At 34.3% G+C, this 17225-nt stretch overlaps 1 protein-coding gene across 1 annotated transcript in view; it reads right to left on the bottom strand.

The window, feature by feature from the left end:
* ZCWPW2 (zinc finger CW-type and PWWP domain containing 2) overlaps nucleotides 1-17225 on the bottom strand; it is a 102141-nt gene that overhangs the window by 28490 nt on the left and 56426 nt on the right. Inside the window, exon 4 of the mRNA XM_053669033.1 lies at nucleotides 10483-10600. Coding sequence (XP_053525008.1) covers nucleotides 10483-10600 — 118 coding nt within the window. The remainder of the gene's footprint in view (nucleotides 1-10482; nucleotides 10601-17225) is intronic.

Here is a 17225-nt window from a genome sequence, read left to right as displayed (position 1 = left end):
CTCTTGTGAGTTTATCTCCTGGAGCTCTACTGGGTTCTCACAGCTAAGACTGGAGAAAAATCTCCTCCCACTTCAGGTAGTGGAAGGGAAAAAAAAAAAACATTTTGAGATATGCCAGAGCATCCGGTTCTTTTTAACAAGGCCTGCCCTCAAGAGACTAATTTACTCCAGCCTCACCTATTGTGATTTTCAGAGCCTAACCAACCTGGGGAAAGGGAACTACCCAAATCCAGCTGGCTCTAGTCCTCCATGTGGGATAGAGGAAATATCCAACTCCAACCCCCTTTAGCCATCCTGTACCACTTAAGGGATAGATAGATAGATAGATAGATAGATAGATAGATAGATAGATAGATAGATAGATAGATAGATAGATGATAGATAGATAGATAGACAGACAGTTATGAAGTACAAAGCCCAGGACTGAGACCTAATCATAGAACTATAAAATGCTACCACTAACCAACGTACCTTACCACTACACTACTAAAGGCCTATTTACCACAGTTCCTTTTACTCAGTTCCTTTTACTCATCCCCAATAGGGGATGTTAAAGTCTCCAATTACAACAGTAGGTTCATCAATTTCTCCTTGAGTTCTATCAATTTTGCTTCACATATTTTGACACTCTGCTGTTGGATGAATTCATATTAGCGTTCTCCTTTCTACCATAAATTACAAGACATACTAAAAGGCAAACAAAAAAACCAGTTTGAAGTGACAGAGCAAGCATCAAAAGCAGACAAAGGTATGTCAGAGATGGGACTATCCAATGGTGAGTTTAAAACAACTATGGTTAATATACAATATTAAAGGCTCGAATGTTAAAAGTAGACACCACGCAAGGAGAGATGAACAATGTTAGCAGAGAAATGAAAATTCTAAGAGATAGAATAAAAAAGAAATGCTAGAGATCAAAACATTGTACAAAAATGAAGAATGTCTTTGATGGGCTCAACAGACCGAACACAGCTGAGCAAAGAATCTCTGAGCTTGAGGATATATCAACAGAAATGTCTAAAGCTGAAAAGCAGAGAAAAAAGATAGAAAAATAAAAACAGAAGAGAATATCCAAGATCTACGGCACGACCACAGAAGTGTAACATATGTGTAACAGGAATACCAAAAGGAAAACCAAGACAAAACAGAACAGATTCTTATCTGAAGGAATAATACCTAAAAATTTTCCCCCAAATTTAATGTCAGACATCAAACCATAGATCCAAAAGCTTAGAGAATATCAAGCAGGATAAATGCCAATAAAAACTACACCATGACATATCATATTTAAACTACATATAATCAAAGCTAAAGAAAAAATCTTGAAAAAAGCTGGTGATGGGGAGGAAGCAGGGGGGTGAGTGCCTTACCTATAAAGAAGCAAAGATAAGAATTTCATATAAATTCTCCTGTGAAATTATGCAAGCAAGAAGAGAATGGGGCAAAATCCTTAAAGTACTGAAAAGAAAGAAATCCACCAAATTAGAATTTTGCACATGAGGTAATTACCTTAAAAAATAAAGGAATATACATTTTGTCAGACAAAGAAAAGTTGAGGGAATTTGTTGCCAATAGACCTTCCTTACAAGAAATGTTAAAAGAGAAGAAAAAGTATATAGGTCAGAAACTCAGATCTACATAAAGAAAGAAAGAGATTAGAAAATGACTAAGTGAAGGCAAAATAAAAACTTTTATTTTTCATATTCTTAAAGTATCTAACACAATAGTTCAAAATGATAGCAAAATGTATTCACATATGTGCATACACATATATATACACTTATTTTCAGTGAAAAGAGTGATAGCAGTGATACAAGGAACAGAAGAATTAGTAAAATTTTATTACAAGGTACATGCATTACTCATGAAATAGTACATTTTATTTGAAAGTGGGCTTGGATCACTGTAAATGAGTTTTTCCAAACCCTAGAAAAAAACACTTTTAAAAAGAAGAAAGTATAATTGATATGCTAAGAAAGGACAGTTAACAGAATTATATAAAATGCTCAATTAAAATCACAAAAGGCCAATAAAGAGTAGAAGGAAAAATAGAAACAAAGAACAAGGAAAACAAAAAGAAAAGAATAACAAATATGTTAGTTATTAATCCGGTCTATGTAAATACACACTTTAAATGACAATGATCTAAATATACCAATTAAAAGATAGAGACTGTCAGAGTGAATCAACAAACAGGACCCAACTATTTGTCATCTACAAAAAGCTCACTTTAAATATAAAGACATGTATAGATTCAAAGTAAAGGGGTAGAGAAAACTATATCATGTTCATACTATTCAAAAGAAAGCAGCAGTAGCTACATTAATTGCAGAGAGCACAGATTTCAAGAAAGGAAAATTATAAAATTATCAAGAAATGAAGAGGAGCATTGCATAATGATCGAGTGGTTAATACTCCAAGAAGACATAATGATCATTAATGTAAAAGCATCAAATAGCACAGTGTCAAAATACGTGAGGCAAAATTGATAGAAGTCAAAGAGAAATAGACAAATCCAGTATTATAATTGGAGAATTTAACACACCTCTGTCAAAAACAGACAGGTCTAGCAAGTATGAATTTACTGGTAAATTCTACCAAACATTTTTAAAAATGTTATCAATTCTCTGCAAACTCTTCCAAAAGATAGGAGCAGAGGGACTACTTTCTAGCTCATTCAATAAGGCAGTGCTATCTTAATACCAAAACCAAATAAAGACAGTACAGGAAAACCATACACCAATATCTCTCATGAACATAAATGGAAAAATTATCAAGAAAAATTTAGCAAATCAAATCTAACAATGTATGAAAAGAATTATGCACCACAACCAAGTGAGACTTATCCCAGGTACATAAAGCTGGTTCAACATTGAGCTGGATTTTGAACATTAATGTATCAACATTCAAAATCAATCAATGTATCCATGACATCAACAAGCTAAAGAAAAAAAGTGACATGATCATATGAAAAGATGCAGATAAAGCACTTGACAAAATCCAACATGCATTTGTGATAAAAACTCTCAGCAAACTAGGAAAACAGTGAAACTTCCTCAACTGGAATAAAAAGAATCTGCATAAAACTTGTAGTTAACATATAGTTAATGGAGGAAATCTCAAAGCTTTTCCACTGAGATCAGGAATAAGTCAACGATTCTTCCTCTCACTACTCTTGTCAATATTATACTGGAACTTCTAGCTTGTGCAATAAGACAAGACAAGACAAGTTATAGATTGGGAAGAAAGAAATAAAAGCAACTTTGTTAAAAGATGACTTGATAATGTATGTACAGAACTCAAAAAAATTTTAAAAATCTGGAACAAATAAGGCTCTAAATAAGGTTAAAACATAAAAGTCAAGTACTTTCCTATTTACCAGCAATGAACAAGTAGAATTTTAAATTAAAAACACATTACCATTTACAATAGCAACCCCAAGATGAAATAAGCATAAACCTAGTAAAATGTCAACAAGATCTATATGAACAAAACTAAAACATTTTTATAAACAAAATCAAAGAACAAAATAAATGTAGATATAATCCATATTTATGGATAGGAAGCCTCAATGTTGCTAAAATGTGAGTTCTTCCCCATCTGATCAATAGATTCAATGCAATCTCAATCAAATCCCAGCAAGTTATTTTATGGACATCAACAAACTGATTCTGAAGTTTACATAGAAAGGCAAAAGGCCAGAATAGCTAACACAATAATGAAAAGGACAAAGTCACAGTATTGACTCTGCCTGACTACAGGCTTACTATAAAGCTATGATGATCAAGACAGTGAGTACTGGGAAAACTCATAAAAAAGGTAACAATGAAAGAGATTAGAGAGCTCAGAAATAAACTCATGTATATATGTATATATATATATTTATATGGTCAACTGATCTTTGACAAAGAAGCAAAGACAATATAATGGGCGGGAAAAGACAGCATTTTCAACAATGGTGTTGGAATGACTAGATATTCACATGCCAAAAACTGAAAATAGACATAGGCCTTAAATCTTTCACAAAAAGTAACTCAACAAAGATTACCCAACTAAATTTAAAATGAAAAACAGTAAAACTCTGAGAGGGTAACATAGAAGAAAATCTAGAAGACCTTGTACATGCTGATGACTTTTTAGATATAATACCAAAGGCAAAGTCCATAATAAATAAATGATAAGCTGGATTTAAAATTAAAAATGGCTGCTCTGCAAAGGACAGTGTCGAGAGAATGAGATGATAATCCACAAAGTGGAAAAAATATTTGCAAAATACATGTCTGATGAAGAACTGATATCTAAAGTATACAAAGAACTCTTAAAACTTAGTAAGAAAATAAACTACTAGATTTAATAAAAATAAGAAATGAACAGACATATCACCAAAGAAGACTTACAAATGGCAGTAAACATATGAAAAAATGTTCATCATATGTCATTAGAGAATTTCAAGTTAAAACAATGAGACATCACAACACAACTACTAGAACAGCCAAAACCAGAACAATGACAACACCAAAGGTGGGTGAAGATGTGGAGCAACAGGAACTGTCACTAACTGCCAGTGAGAATCCAAACTGGCACAGACACTTTAGAAGACAGTTTAGTAATTTCTTCTAGAAGTAAACATACTCTTACCATATGATCCAGCACCTGTGCTCCTTGATATTTACCTAAAGGGGTTGAAAAGTTATGTCCACATAAAAGCCTGTACATGAATATACTTAACAGCTTTGTTTGTAATTGCCAAAACTTGGAAGCCACCAAGATGTCCTGCAGTAGGCCAATGGATAAACTCTGGTACACACAAACAATGTAATATTATTCAGTGCTAAAAAAAGAGCTATAAAGACATGGATGAAACGTAAATGCATATTACTGAGTGAAAGAAGCCAATCTGAAAAGGCTATTATCTTGTATGATTCCAACTATATGACACTGTGTAAAAGGTAAAACTATGGAAGCTGTAAAAAGATCAGTGGTTGCCAGTTGTTGATGGAGGAGTGGGGAAAGGGTAGGGATGACTAGGTGGAACTCAGGGCACTTTTAGGCCAATGAAAAGACTCTGTATGATACTGCGACGGTGAATACATGTCATTATACATTTGTCAAAATCCATAGAATGTTCAACACAAAGACTGAACCCTAATGTAAACTATGGACTTTGGAGGATGTGCCAATGTTTGTTCATAGATTGTAACAAATCTACTACTATGCTGAGGATTATTGATGGTAGAGGGGTAAGGAGCATATGGAAACTCTGCACTTTCTGCTTAATTTTGCTGTAAACCTAAAATTGCTCTAAAAATAAAATTATTTTTGAAAATAATTCTGATTAAAAGGTAGAGATAGGGACATTTAGTCTAAAATGTAAGAAAATATTAATTTGATAAGTAATACGAAATCCTAAGGCTGAACTGTAAAAAGACTATATAGATAATACCCTATTCATCTTGAAAATACGATTATAATGAATGTTCCAATATAAGAAAAAGCTTCATAGCTCCAGCAGAAGAATCACTCATTTGGAGTGATAGTTAACACAACAAATACAGGACAACCCAATCACGAGGACAGGACTTTGAATTTGCCATAGTCCAACTGGGTCTATAATTACATATCATTTACTGATTCTGAAGATTTTGACAAAGAAAGGCTTGCATCAAACGTAATAGTGTGCCAATTTCTGCAGGGCAGGAAGAATTGAGGCCCAAAAAATCAGTAGTAATTATTTCAAGGATGGAAGAAGAAATTTTGGGGTGAAGAAATCCTCAAAGTTGCTAGGATGAAATAAATGGTTTGCTTCTAAGTTACTCATCTTTTGTAAAATATCTAAATAGCAGCTGATTTTCTCTCAAAACTACTTTTAAACCCAGTGAAAAGCTAAATGCACTCTAGAATTCACCCTGAAAGCTAAGCAGGCACAAGGATTAAACTGTCTACTTTGGAGCCAGGGAAGAGTGAATAGAAAGTGAGCGAGAGCTATGGCAAGGACTGAATGAACTCCTAGTAATCTGTTCATGCCCCTCCATTTTACCTACTTCGGAGAAAACGAAAGTGTTTAGGCAAAGGCTCTCAATATTCCAACTCACTTCCCTAAAATTCTATATGCAAAAATCATCAGACTTCCAGAGAGAAAATGATCTGTTGCTTCAGACCTGATGAAAAATAAGGCATCTCTAGGATCTCGGGATAAGCCGAAGGCCCAGGGACCCAGATGCAAATAACCTGGAACATAGGAAAGTGGCAAAGGCAAAGTTCCATAACTTACTGAGAGTGGGTCTATTGCTGGTATGAAATGGCTACAGTATAATATTTTAAATAAATGACTATATTACTTCAAGTTATTAATGTTTTAAAAAACTAAATATTTCAAATGTTATATTGCTTACGTGCAAAGCATAAAATTTTATTTGTGACAACAGAGTGAATTCAACCTTTATTGCTAACAACAGAGACATTGCATTTTCAACACAAGAAATAAAATCACATTTATGATAATAAATGTCTCTTTCCCTGGTCTCAGACTAAGCCAGAGTAGTGTGTTTGTCATTCTTTTTCTACTCTTTTCTAACCTATAGATTTGCTTTAAAATCTTAAGTTAGGTGGCTGTGTTAATATTTAAATTTTTCTCAAATAAAATGCTTATATATATAAGTTTTAAAGTATATATATTAAACTTTTCTAAAGGAGAAAAAAATATTACTGTGATAAAGCGAAAAGGCTGGGCCTCATAAGACAGATAAACTCAAGATGGATAAAATACTTAAATATAAGTCTCAACACTATAAAAGTACTAGAGGAGAACATAGACAGGAAAATTCTGCATATTCCATGCAGCAATATTTTCACCAATATGTCCTCCCCTAGAGCAAGGGGCATAAAGGAAAGAATAAACAAATGGGATTTCATCAAATTAAAAAGCTTCTGCATGGATACAGAAAACATCAGCAAAATGAAAAGGGACCCAACCACATGAAAAAATATATTTGCCAATCATACCTCAGACAAGGGTTTGATGTCCAAAATATATAAAGATCTCACACAAGTCCACACCAGGAGGACAAACAATCCAATTAAAAAACAAGCAAAGGACCTAAACAGACACTTTTCCAAGGAGGACATACAGAGGGTTCAGAGACATATGAAAGGATGCTCAGCATCACTAGCCATCAGAGAGATGCAAATTAAAACCACAAAAATATACCACTTCACACTGGTCAGAATGGCAACCACAAACAAATCAACAAACAGCAAGTGTTGGAGAGGTTGTGGAGAAAAGGGAATCCTAGTACACTGTTGGTAGAAATGCAGCCTGGTGCAGACACTGTAGAAAACAGTATAGAACTTCCTCAAAAAATTAAAAATGGAAATGCCTTTTGACCTGGAAATTCCACTGCTGGGATTATACCCTAAGAATCCTGAAACACTAATTCAAAAGAACTTATGCATCCCAATGGTCATAGCAGCACAATTTACAATAGCCAAGTGTTGGGAGCAACTTAAGTGTTCATCGGTAAACGAGTAGATCAAAAAACTGTGGTACATTTACACAATTAAATACTATGCTGCAGAAAAAAGGAACTCCTACCATTTGCAACAGCTTGGATGGATCTGGAGACCATTATGCTAAGTGAAATAAGCCAGGAAGTGAAAGACAAATACCATATGATCTCACCTGTAAGTGGAATCTAATCAACAAAACAAACAAGTGAGCAAAATAGAACCAGAGACATGAAAATAAAGAACAAACTGACAGTAACCAGAGGAGAAGGGGAAGGGGATAATGGGAAAGAAGAGGAAGGGTCATCAAGGAACATGTATTAAGGACCCATGGACAAAGCCGATAGGGGTGGAGGATTCAATGTGGGAGGTGGGGGGTAGGTAGGACAGGGGAGAGTAATAGGGGCAAAACGGGGACAACCGTAATTAAACAACAACTTAAAATTAAACATGGTTACTAAGCAGAAACAATTAAAATCATACTTGTTTATTGAAAGTCAACACTTTCATGTAATAATATTTAGAATTAAAAATGTTATATCTACTATAATCCTTATGATGAATTCATTTAAAAAACCATCTACAAACCATATTTATGATTCAAGAAAAATTTGAAAATGAACTGAGATTAAACCTTTGTCTGAGGTATCATTGGCAAATATATTTTCCCATACAGTTGGTTATCTTTTTAATTTAATACTATTTTCTTTAGCCATGCAGAAGCTTTTTATTTTGATGAGATCCCATTTGTTTATTCTTTCCTTTATATTCCTTGCTATAGGGGACATATCCGTAAAAATGTTGCTGTGTGAAATATCTGAGATTTTCTTGCCGATGTTTTCCTCTAGAACTTTAATAGTGTCATGGCTTATATTTAAGTCTTTTATCCACCTTGAATTTATTTTGGTGTATGGTGTAAGTTTGTGCTCAAGTTTCATTTTTTTGCACGTAGCTGTCCAGTTCTCCCAACACCATTTGTTGAAGAGGCTATCTTTACTCCATTTAATGTTATTGCCCCCTTTGTCAAATATTAATTGACTGTAGAGAATTGGGTTTATTTCTGGGCTCTCTGTTCTGTTCCATTGGTCTATGTGCCTGTTTTTATGCCAGTACCAGGCTGTTTTGATTACAGTGGCCTTGTAATACAGTTTGATATCAGGTATTGTGATCCCTCCTACTTTATTCTTCTTTCTCAAAAGTGCAGCTGCTATTCAGGCTCATTTATGGTTCCATATAAATTTTTGAAGTATTTGTTCTATGTCTGTGAAATATGCCATTGGTACTTTAATAGGCATTGCATTGAATCTGTATATTGCTTTGGGTAGTATGGACATTTTGATGATGTTAATTCCTCTAACCCAATTAAAAAATGGGAAAAGGACTTGAACAGACACTTCTCCAAGGAGGACATACAGAATATCCAGAGACACATGAAGAGATGCTCAATATCATTAGCTATCAGAGAGATGCAAATTAAAACCACAATGAGATACCACTTTACACCAGTTAGGATGGCTATCATAAATAAAGCAACAAACAACAAATGTTGGAGAGGTTGTGGGGAAAAGGGGTCCTTAGTTCACCAACTAAGGGGTCCTTAGTTGGTGGGATTGCAGACTGGTACAACCATTATGGAAAACAGTATGGAATTTTCTCAGAAAAATAAAAATCGACCTGCCTTTTGACCCAGCAATTCCACTGCTAGGATTATATCCTAAGAATCCTAAAACATCAATTTCAAAGAACCTATGCACCACAATGTTCATAGCAGCACAATTTATAATAGCCAAGAGTTGGAAGCAACCTAGGTGCCCGACAGTAAATGAATGGATCAAAAATTGTAGTACATATACACAATGGAATTCTATGCAGCAGAGAGAAAGAAGGAGCTACTACCCTTTGCAACAACATGGATGGAACTGGAAAGCATTATGCTGAGTGAAACAGGCCAGGTGTTAAAAGACAAATACCATATGATCTCACCTTTAACAGGAAGCTAAACAACAAAACGAACATGCAATCAGAATAAAAACAAAGACACTGAAATAGAGAACAAGGGGACAGTGACCAGAAGGGAGAGGGGAGGGAATATAAGGGGGGAGGGATTTGGAGGAACAAATGTGAAGGACGCAGGGATGAGAGCTAGGGGGGGTGGAGATGGGAGAGAAGTGGGGAGCACGGGACAGAGGGGGGCTGGGATGGGAGAAATAGACAAAAAACTGTACTTGAAAAATAACTAAATAAAAATATATATATATTAAAAAAAAGAAAATGACCTGAAATATTATCATCATATTTTTTACCTAATTAAAAAGAAAATTGAAGATGACCTTTTTATCTCTGCCATGATTTATTTAAAAATAAAACATTTTGAAAAATACTTTGTTCTGAAATAATACAGCATATCCAATGAAAGCTTTATCCCAGAAGTATATTTTAAAGCCATGGTTTCTAATTTTGAAATATATGCTTTGAAATACACAAAAGGACCTATGAAGATAATCTAAGAGCAAGGAAGATGACTGACATGCTAATTAAAACCACTGCATTTAAATAGGGTGTATGTGTAGTCATTAAAAAAATAGTTTCAGCCCTGGCTGGTGTAGCTCAGTGGATTGAGCACAGGGCTGAGAACCAAAGGATCGGGGTTTGATTCCCAGTCAGGGCAGATGCCTGGGTTGCAGGCCAGTTCCCAGCAGGGGACCCATGAGAGGCAACCACACATTGATATTTCTCTCCCTCTCCTTCCCTTCCCCTCTAAAGATAAATTAAAAAAATCTTTAAAAAAATAGTTTCAGACAGTAAAATATATACTACTAATGCACACAAAAATAATTTTTCAGTGGACAAAGACATAAAGAAAAAAATTTTAAATGTGCATACATACTTCAGAAAGCACGCATCTGGCTAAATCCTTATTCAGGATTCAGGGGCATAATCCTTATTCAGGGGCAGGGCATAAAGTTAAAAATCATGTACCCTGTTTTGATAGGTAGCACATGTGCAGTCTGTGCTCAGGAGAACATCCATAAAGATGGTGTGCTTCTTGTAGTGCACTTTCATACCACTTCTTCTTCCTATTTGTACATTCTCCTGGCTAAAGAAACACAGAAAAATAAGATTCATGGCAAACATATAATCTTGTTTTAATATCTACTTGATTTAGTTGTTGAGCTGGAACTTAATCTCATCTAAGCATTGTACAATCTATTACTTAGACTTTGATATCTGATCATCATAGTATTATTTTAGAATATAATGAAGTTGTAGAGATTTTGCATGTTAATAGCCAAAAGGGTTAGATTCTTGATTCACTAAGATAGTATTTTCATATGATTCACATCACACTTAGAAAGTTATAAAAATTAATACTACCAATGTAACAAAGTAGTCAATATTAATACATTTTTTTAGAATAATATTGATTTCCTTTTAAGTAACATAGCAATGATACCGAAGTGGTAAAAATTGTAAAGCTAAGTTTCTTATTGTAAGAAAATTAATTCGATTCATATCTAGTTTTGGTGTTATGGCACAGAGTCGACATATTCATATAAGTCCCTTAAACTTTCTGTACCTCAATTTCTTCATCTGTAATATGTGAATAGCTGTACATACATCAAAAGTCTTATGAATATTAAATAAAATAATAGATTAGAGTTTGCCAGAGTAGGAAGCACTTAGTAAATGTTATTCTACTTGAATGCAGTGCTTTTCTCCAAATGTTTTAGTTTCTATTGTTGTTCAATTACAGTTGTCCCCACTTCCCCCCATTACTTTCCCCTGCCCTACCCACTCACCTCCAGCATTCAATCCTACCATCCTGCCCCCCACCCCCATTGTCTTTGCCCGTGGGTCCTTCATACATGTTCCTTGAGTTGACTCTTCCCCCTCTTTCCCCTGTTATCCCCCTCTCCCTCCCCTCTGGTTACTGTCAGTTTATTATTTATTTCCATGCTTATTTAGTTTTTCAAAAAATGTATTTCAAAAAGAAAAACAATCAAAGAATCTCTAAGTTAAAAATAACTATAAAAATTATCTGGGCTCTTCTCAAATTTCACGTTATTCTTGGAGTTCTCAAATTAATATTAACTATCAGGTTCTCATTACCTTTAATATTTTCATTTACTTGTTTACTACATTCTGATTTGTATTATAGTTAATTTGCATTCATGGCTGTCTCCATCCATAAAATGAAAAATCCTTGAAGACAGAGGCAATAAATAATATTTTACCTTTGTACCCTCCACAGTAGCCATTTGCCTAATCTCTCTGCGTATCATATAAACATTCAGAAATTGGCTGTTAAATTGCAGGTGGTCCTGGACATTGAGTCATTTGGTATAAAAGCAGCAAAGCAATTTAATCAAACAAAAATCTAATTTCATACAAAAAAATCTTTAAATTTCATTATTTCATATGAAAAAGTTAATTCAATAAAATTTGAAAATTTACACTAAATTAAGGATATCTTAGCTAGTATTTGCAGTTTTAAGACATTTCTGCAACTCAATGGTATAATAATGCTAAGTAAGAAATTATAAATAGTGAAAAACCACCAAAAAGCTGATATTGCACTAAAGAACTGAAGTTAAGAAAATTTCTCAAGGAAAATCAATGCAATATATAGATAAAGTGAACTTTGGTGAGTTCGGGCATCCTGTGTCTGTCTCAAGAATTTACCAGGAGGTATGTGCCACCTAGTGGTGATACAATCAAATATCTTATTAGAAACAAAGATAAGGCTCATAAAGAATTTTGAATTCCAGAATTAGCCTCAGTTATGCACTGCATTTTTCTATGAGTTCAGTTTTTAATCAAAGAAGTGACAGGTGCATATTCTAAAAGTATACAAAGCACCCATTATTTCCAGTGTCTCTTGGTCTTCCAGCAATACTGTATGCCTCTATAAGCATTTACATCACCTATATATATATATATATTTTAAAGGATGCTACATTTATATATACTGAGTTTTTTATTTGTCTCACAGATTGTTTTATTCATTTACTGATTGAACATATTCTAGACACTCAGAATCTGTCACTTAAAACAAAGTTTACATTCTAGCCAATGAAACAGATACTCTACAATAGGCATGATGAATAAGTAAAGGCTGCAGCATGTTATAAGAGGTTATAAAATACTGTGTAATAAAGAAAATGTAAGGCAATAAAGTGGTCAGAGTCAATCTCATTGAAAAGGTGACATTTGAGCAAAGACCTGAATGAGATCATGGAGTTAGTCATGTGGATATCCAAAGAAAGAGCATTCCAGGCAAAGAAAAATTCTTTACATAGGAAAATATATGTGTATTCAATAAGTATCGAAGAAGTCAAGGTGGCTGAGGTTGAATGAGGAAGAGGGAGAGTAACAGGGGATGATGTCAGAAAGTAGCAGGTGCCAGATGTTGGAGGTCCTTTCAGGCCATTGCAGGGACTTCGGCTTTTGCTCTGAGTGAAATGGGAGTCACTGCAGAGTTCTAAGCAGAATACCATTTGACTTGATTTAATGTTTTAAAACAATTATTCTGGTTGTTTTCATGAGATGGGGCTATGCAGAGGCAAGTATAAATGTAGGACAATTGGCTATTGCAATAATCCAGGCAAGAAATGATGGTGGTATAGAGCAGGGTAGTAGCATCCACTGATGTAAAAACTGGCAGGATTCTACAACAGATACAATTTGAAGGTAGAGCAAAACAATTTTCTGACCAACTGAAAATTGGCTGTGAGAGAAAGAGAAGGTGACTCAAAAGCTTTGGGACTCGGCAAGTGGTAGGATGGAATCTGCTATCTACTGAGATGGGAAAGTTGTCAGGGAGTGAGATTTGAGAGAAAAATTAAGAATTTGGGTATGTTGAGCATGAGATGTTTATTCTGACGTCCAAGTGGAGACACCAAGGAGCAGTTTGGTAAGGGAATTCAGGAGAGAACTGCGCTGCATATAAAACTTAGGAACTGTTTTAAACACATGGTTTAAAGCCACAAGGTTGGATGAGATAACCTAGGGGGTGAGAAAACAGATAAATGTAAATTCACAAAGTATATAGCACATATTTATTTGACAAATGCCCTAGTGATGGACATTTAGGTGTTTCTAATGTTATATAATTTAGAACAATGTTGCAATAAAAATTCTTGTACATTGTCATTTTGCCTATATGACAGTGTATTGAAGGATAAATTCCTGGATGTTAAACTGCCACATTTAACGTATATATATTTTAAATGTTGGAAATGATTGTGATATAATTCTTGAATGAGGTGATCACAACTTTACAATGTGACCAGAAACGATGTTTCCTCATATCCTGGCGAACACTTCTATTACCAAACTCTTAGATCTCTGTCAATATTTTTAAGGGAAAAGTAGTATTTCCTTGTTATTATCATTTTCACTTCTTAAATTCAGTAATTATAGCAGTTTTTCCTATTTCTCCAGCTTCACTGAGATATAATTAACATATAACATTGTAGAAATTTAAGAAGGATGGCATAATTTAATATACTTATATACTGGAAGAGGATTACCACAATAGGGTTAGGTAACACCTCCCCCAACTTGTATGATAACTTCTATGTGTGTGTGGTGAGAACACTTAAGACCTACTTTTAGCAACTCTCTGGTACATATTACAATATTGTTAACTATAGCCACCGTGTTGTACATTATGTCCCCAGAAATTATCACTTTTTCCTATTTCAAAAAATCATTTATATTTTTTCTGTGTTAATATTTGTATTGGCCTTTTTCTTACGGATTCATGATATTTTTATATATCAAAGAAGAAGTCCTTTAGTATCTATTATAAATAGTATCTCCTGTTTATAGTTTATTTTTAGTATATTTGTACTTTCTTTTGTATTCATTTAAATCTTTCATCCTTCCAGAACTAATTGGATGTGAGGTAAAAAGTACAGCTTCCACATCATTTTTTTCCAAAGTAGCTACCATGTGTTAAACAATACAACTTTTCTTTAATTATTTAAATACAACCTTTACCACTAAATATTTCCAAGTACTTTGGAGTCTGTTTTGGAGTCTATATTGTTCTATTACTCTATGAAATCACTATTAATACCTGCTTCAACAACTGGAGCTTTATTATAACTTTACATTTTATTGACCTAAGTCTCTCTTCAATATATATTTTCCTATATATTTTAGAATTAGTTTTTAATTTTTTATTGAGATTGCATAAAAATTAACTTAGGAAGAACTGACATTTTTCCATATTAAATCTTCCCAACCAAGAAGAGTTTTACATCTTTCCATTCACCTAGACTGTATTTCCTATCTCTCAGTAGAATTTTAAAGCTTTATTCATATATATCTAGTACAGGCTTCTTAAGTTTACTCCAGTGGATTATTTATGACTTGCTGCTATTATGAATGTGAACTTTTATCCTTTCCTATTTTTCACACTGGTTACAACTATATAGTAATATTATAACTGCCATGTAACTGAATTTTCCTATTTTTTAGTTTTTCTGTTGTTTATAACAGTTTTATGTACAATAGTCTTTCCATTTGAATTCCATGGGCTTTCCAGGTAAACAGTGTACTTATAATGATAATTTTGCTTTTTTACTTTCCTATATATGTACTTTTGTTTCTTTTTAATTATGTTAGGCAATTCTACCAGGACAATTAAATAATAGTGCTAATTGTACATACTTAAAAAACTCAAATTTCCTATCTTAACAAGTTTCTTCTCTAATTAAAAATCAGACTTGCAGTTGAATGAGTTCATGTATTTTTCAATACATGTTTAAGTGATCCACATTTATTTAAATTGGATTCTTCTGCAGAAGCTACCAAAAAAATGTTTATTTGTAATCACCTTCATAAACTAAGCCGTTTCAGACATTATCATAATCTTTCAACTGGAATCTGCCAAGGAAAGGTTTTGGGATTGACAAAGAAAAAATAAAGACTCAGCATTTCACCAAACATAACAGATTCATTCCATATACTAATTACTAGGGTGAAGTTTGTGAAAGGTGAATGAACATTAACTTTGAATGAATTATAGTAATAACACTGTAGTTAAGTTAAATTTTAAAATACTACAGTATTTAATGAGGTAATTATTCAACTTGAAGGTTTATATTTTGAACACATGTCAGCAAAGGAAATAATGCTGTTTTGAATAAGTCAATACTACGGGGAAAACTATCATTTATTTTAAAAGAAAATTATCTTGTAAAGTCATGAAAAGATTTACCCTTTACCTTTTTACCCAAAGGCCAAATAGGTCATTAACTTCAGATTTACAAGAAAATGTTCCAAGCCAATACTATTCAAAATAGGATTCAAATTCAGGCAAACAGTAACTGCCATTCGAACTCACTTTTTTGACTTGAGTCTACATGTTTCTTAACCCTTGGCTGAAATCTACAGCAAGAAGAATTTCCTGGTGACTTTCCAATAAAATGTCCTACAGGTACTTACTTAGTGCCCCGAAATTAAAAAGGTAAAATGTCTACTTGCATGTAAGAGACAAAATTCCAAACTCCATTTCAAATTAAAGCTTCTGTGCTCCCCAGCTAAAAGCGTATTCAGGCTACAGGCCCTTGTCCTCTGTGCGCTTCTCCTCCCCCAACACCTCGGTCCTGTGGGGTTGGAGGCGTTCAGTGCAGAGAATGGAAAGGAAGTTGCAGAAGATGTTTTCACTTGACTGCTATCATGGCAATCTGGTTTGGTGCTTCCTAGACTTGAACTGGGTATGTATGTGTGTAGGGGCTTGTGGGTTTTTGCAGAATGTTTCCTCCCAACTAGAAAGAGCTTCCTTCACAGGACATGGTCTTCCTTCCAGCTGGCTGCTTTCATGCCCTAAGCCATGATCACTTTTCTGCATCTTTTTTAGGCTGCATGGGAGAGGAAGCTGTCTTGGTGGGGACCCTTCCAAAATGACCCCTGGCTCTCTCTCTCTCAGGTTGCCTGCATTGCTGCTCCCGAAAACTGTGGCACTGCTAGCCATTCCCAGTGCCTCTCGCTCTCCTCACCTGGTGCCAGATCTGATAACTGGAAACTCTCACTCTGCAGATTGCTCAGGGGAAAGTTGGACACCAGTATGGTGTGCTGTTCAAGTTCCAGAGTACACACATCAAGCTCTCCAAAAATCATGAATACAGGAAAATTACCTCTTTCCTCCTCCCAAAATAGGGAAGGAGAAAGTGTAAGGAAAATGCCACAGTACACCATCATTTTCTTCAAAGACATTTCTGTACGTTCAACCTCAAACCTTTTATATCCTTATGTAAATCGGGCCAAGCCAGTTTGGGCACCTCCTTTATAGTCTTGCATACATAGCCTTACACCTCAGTTTGCAATGTGAATATAATTATTTTGTCCTTGGCTTTTGTAGTTTTAAAGACCTATACCTTTCACTAAAACCTAAATATATCTAATAATTTTAGAACTTCCAAATTATCTCCGACCCCAAAACAAAACACAGAAATGTTTTCAAATACATTAGTTTAAGAAGGAAATTTTCAAGGTAACTCTTCACCAAACTTTCATAGAGCTAAAAGCTTATCAAGTTACAAATTAAGATCAGTGACTTCAGATCAGACTACAGGAAAGGCTGGGCACCTTCAAATTCCAGTATGTTCTATGATCCCAAGAGGGAATACCAAGTCCTTCATTGTTTTTATATTACTTTGGCAACCTGAGTGTTCTCAATCAGTTTCATTAAATTTGGAATGAGGGAAAAA

The sequence above is a fragment of the Artibeus jamaicensis genome, unplaced genomic scaffold (genome assembly GCF_021234435.1).
Source record: "Artibeus jamaicensis isolate MK-2021 breed Jamaican fruit bat unplaced genomic scaffold, CSHL_Jam_final contig_519, whole genome shotgun sequence".
Lineage (NCBI taxonomy): Eukaryota > Metazoa > Chordata > Mammalia > Chiroptera > Phyllostomidae > Artibeus > Artibeus jamaicensis.
The sequence above is the reverse complement of the archived record's forward strand: the minus strand, read 5'-3'. Positions and strand labels throughout refer to the sequence as shown.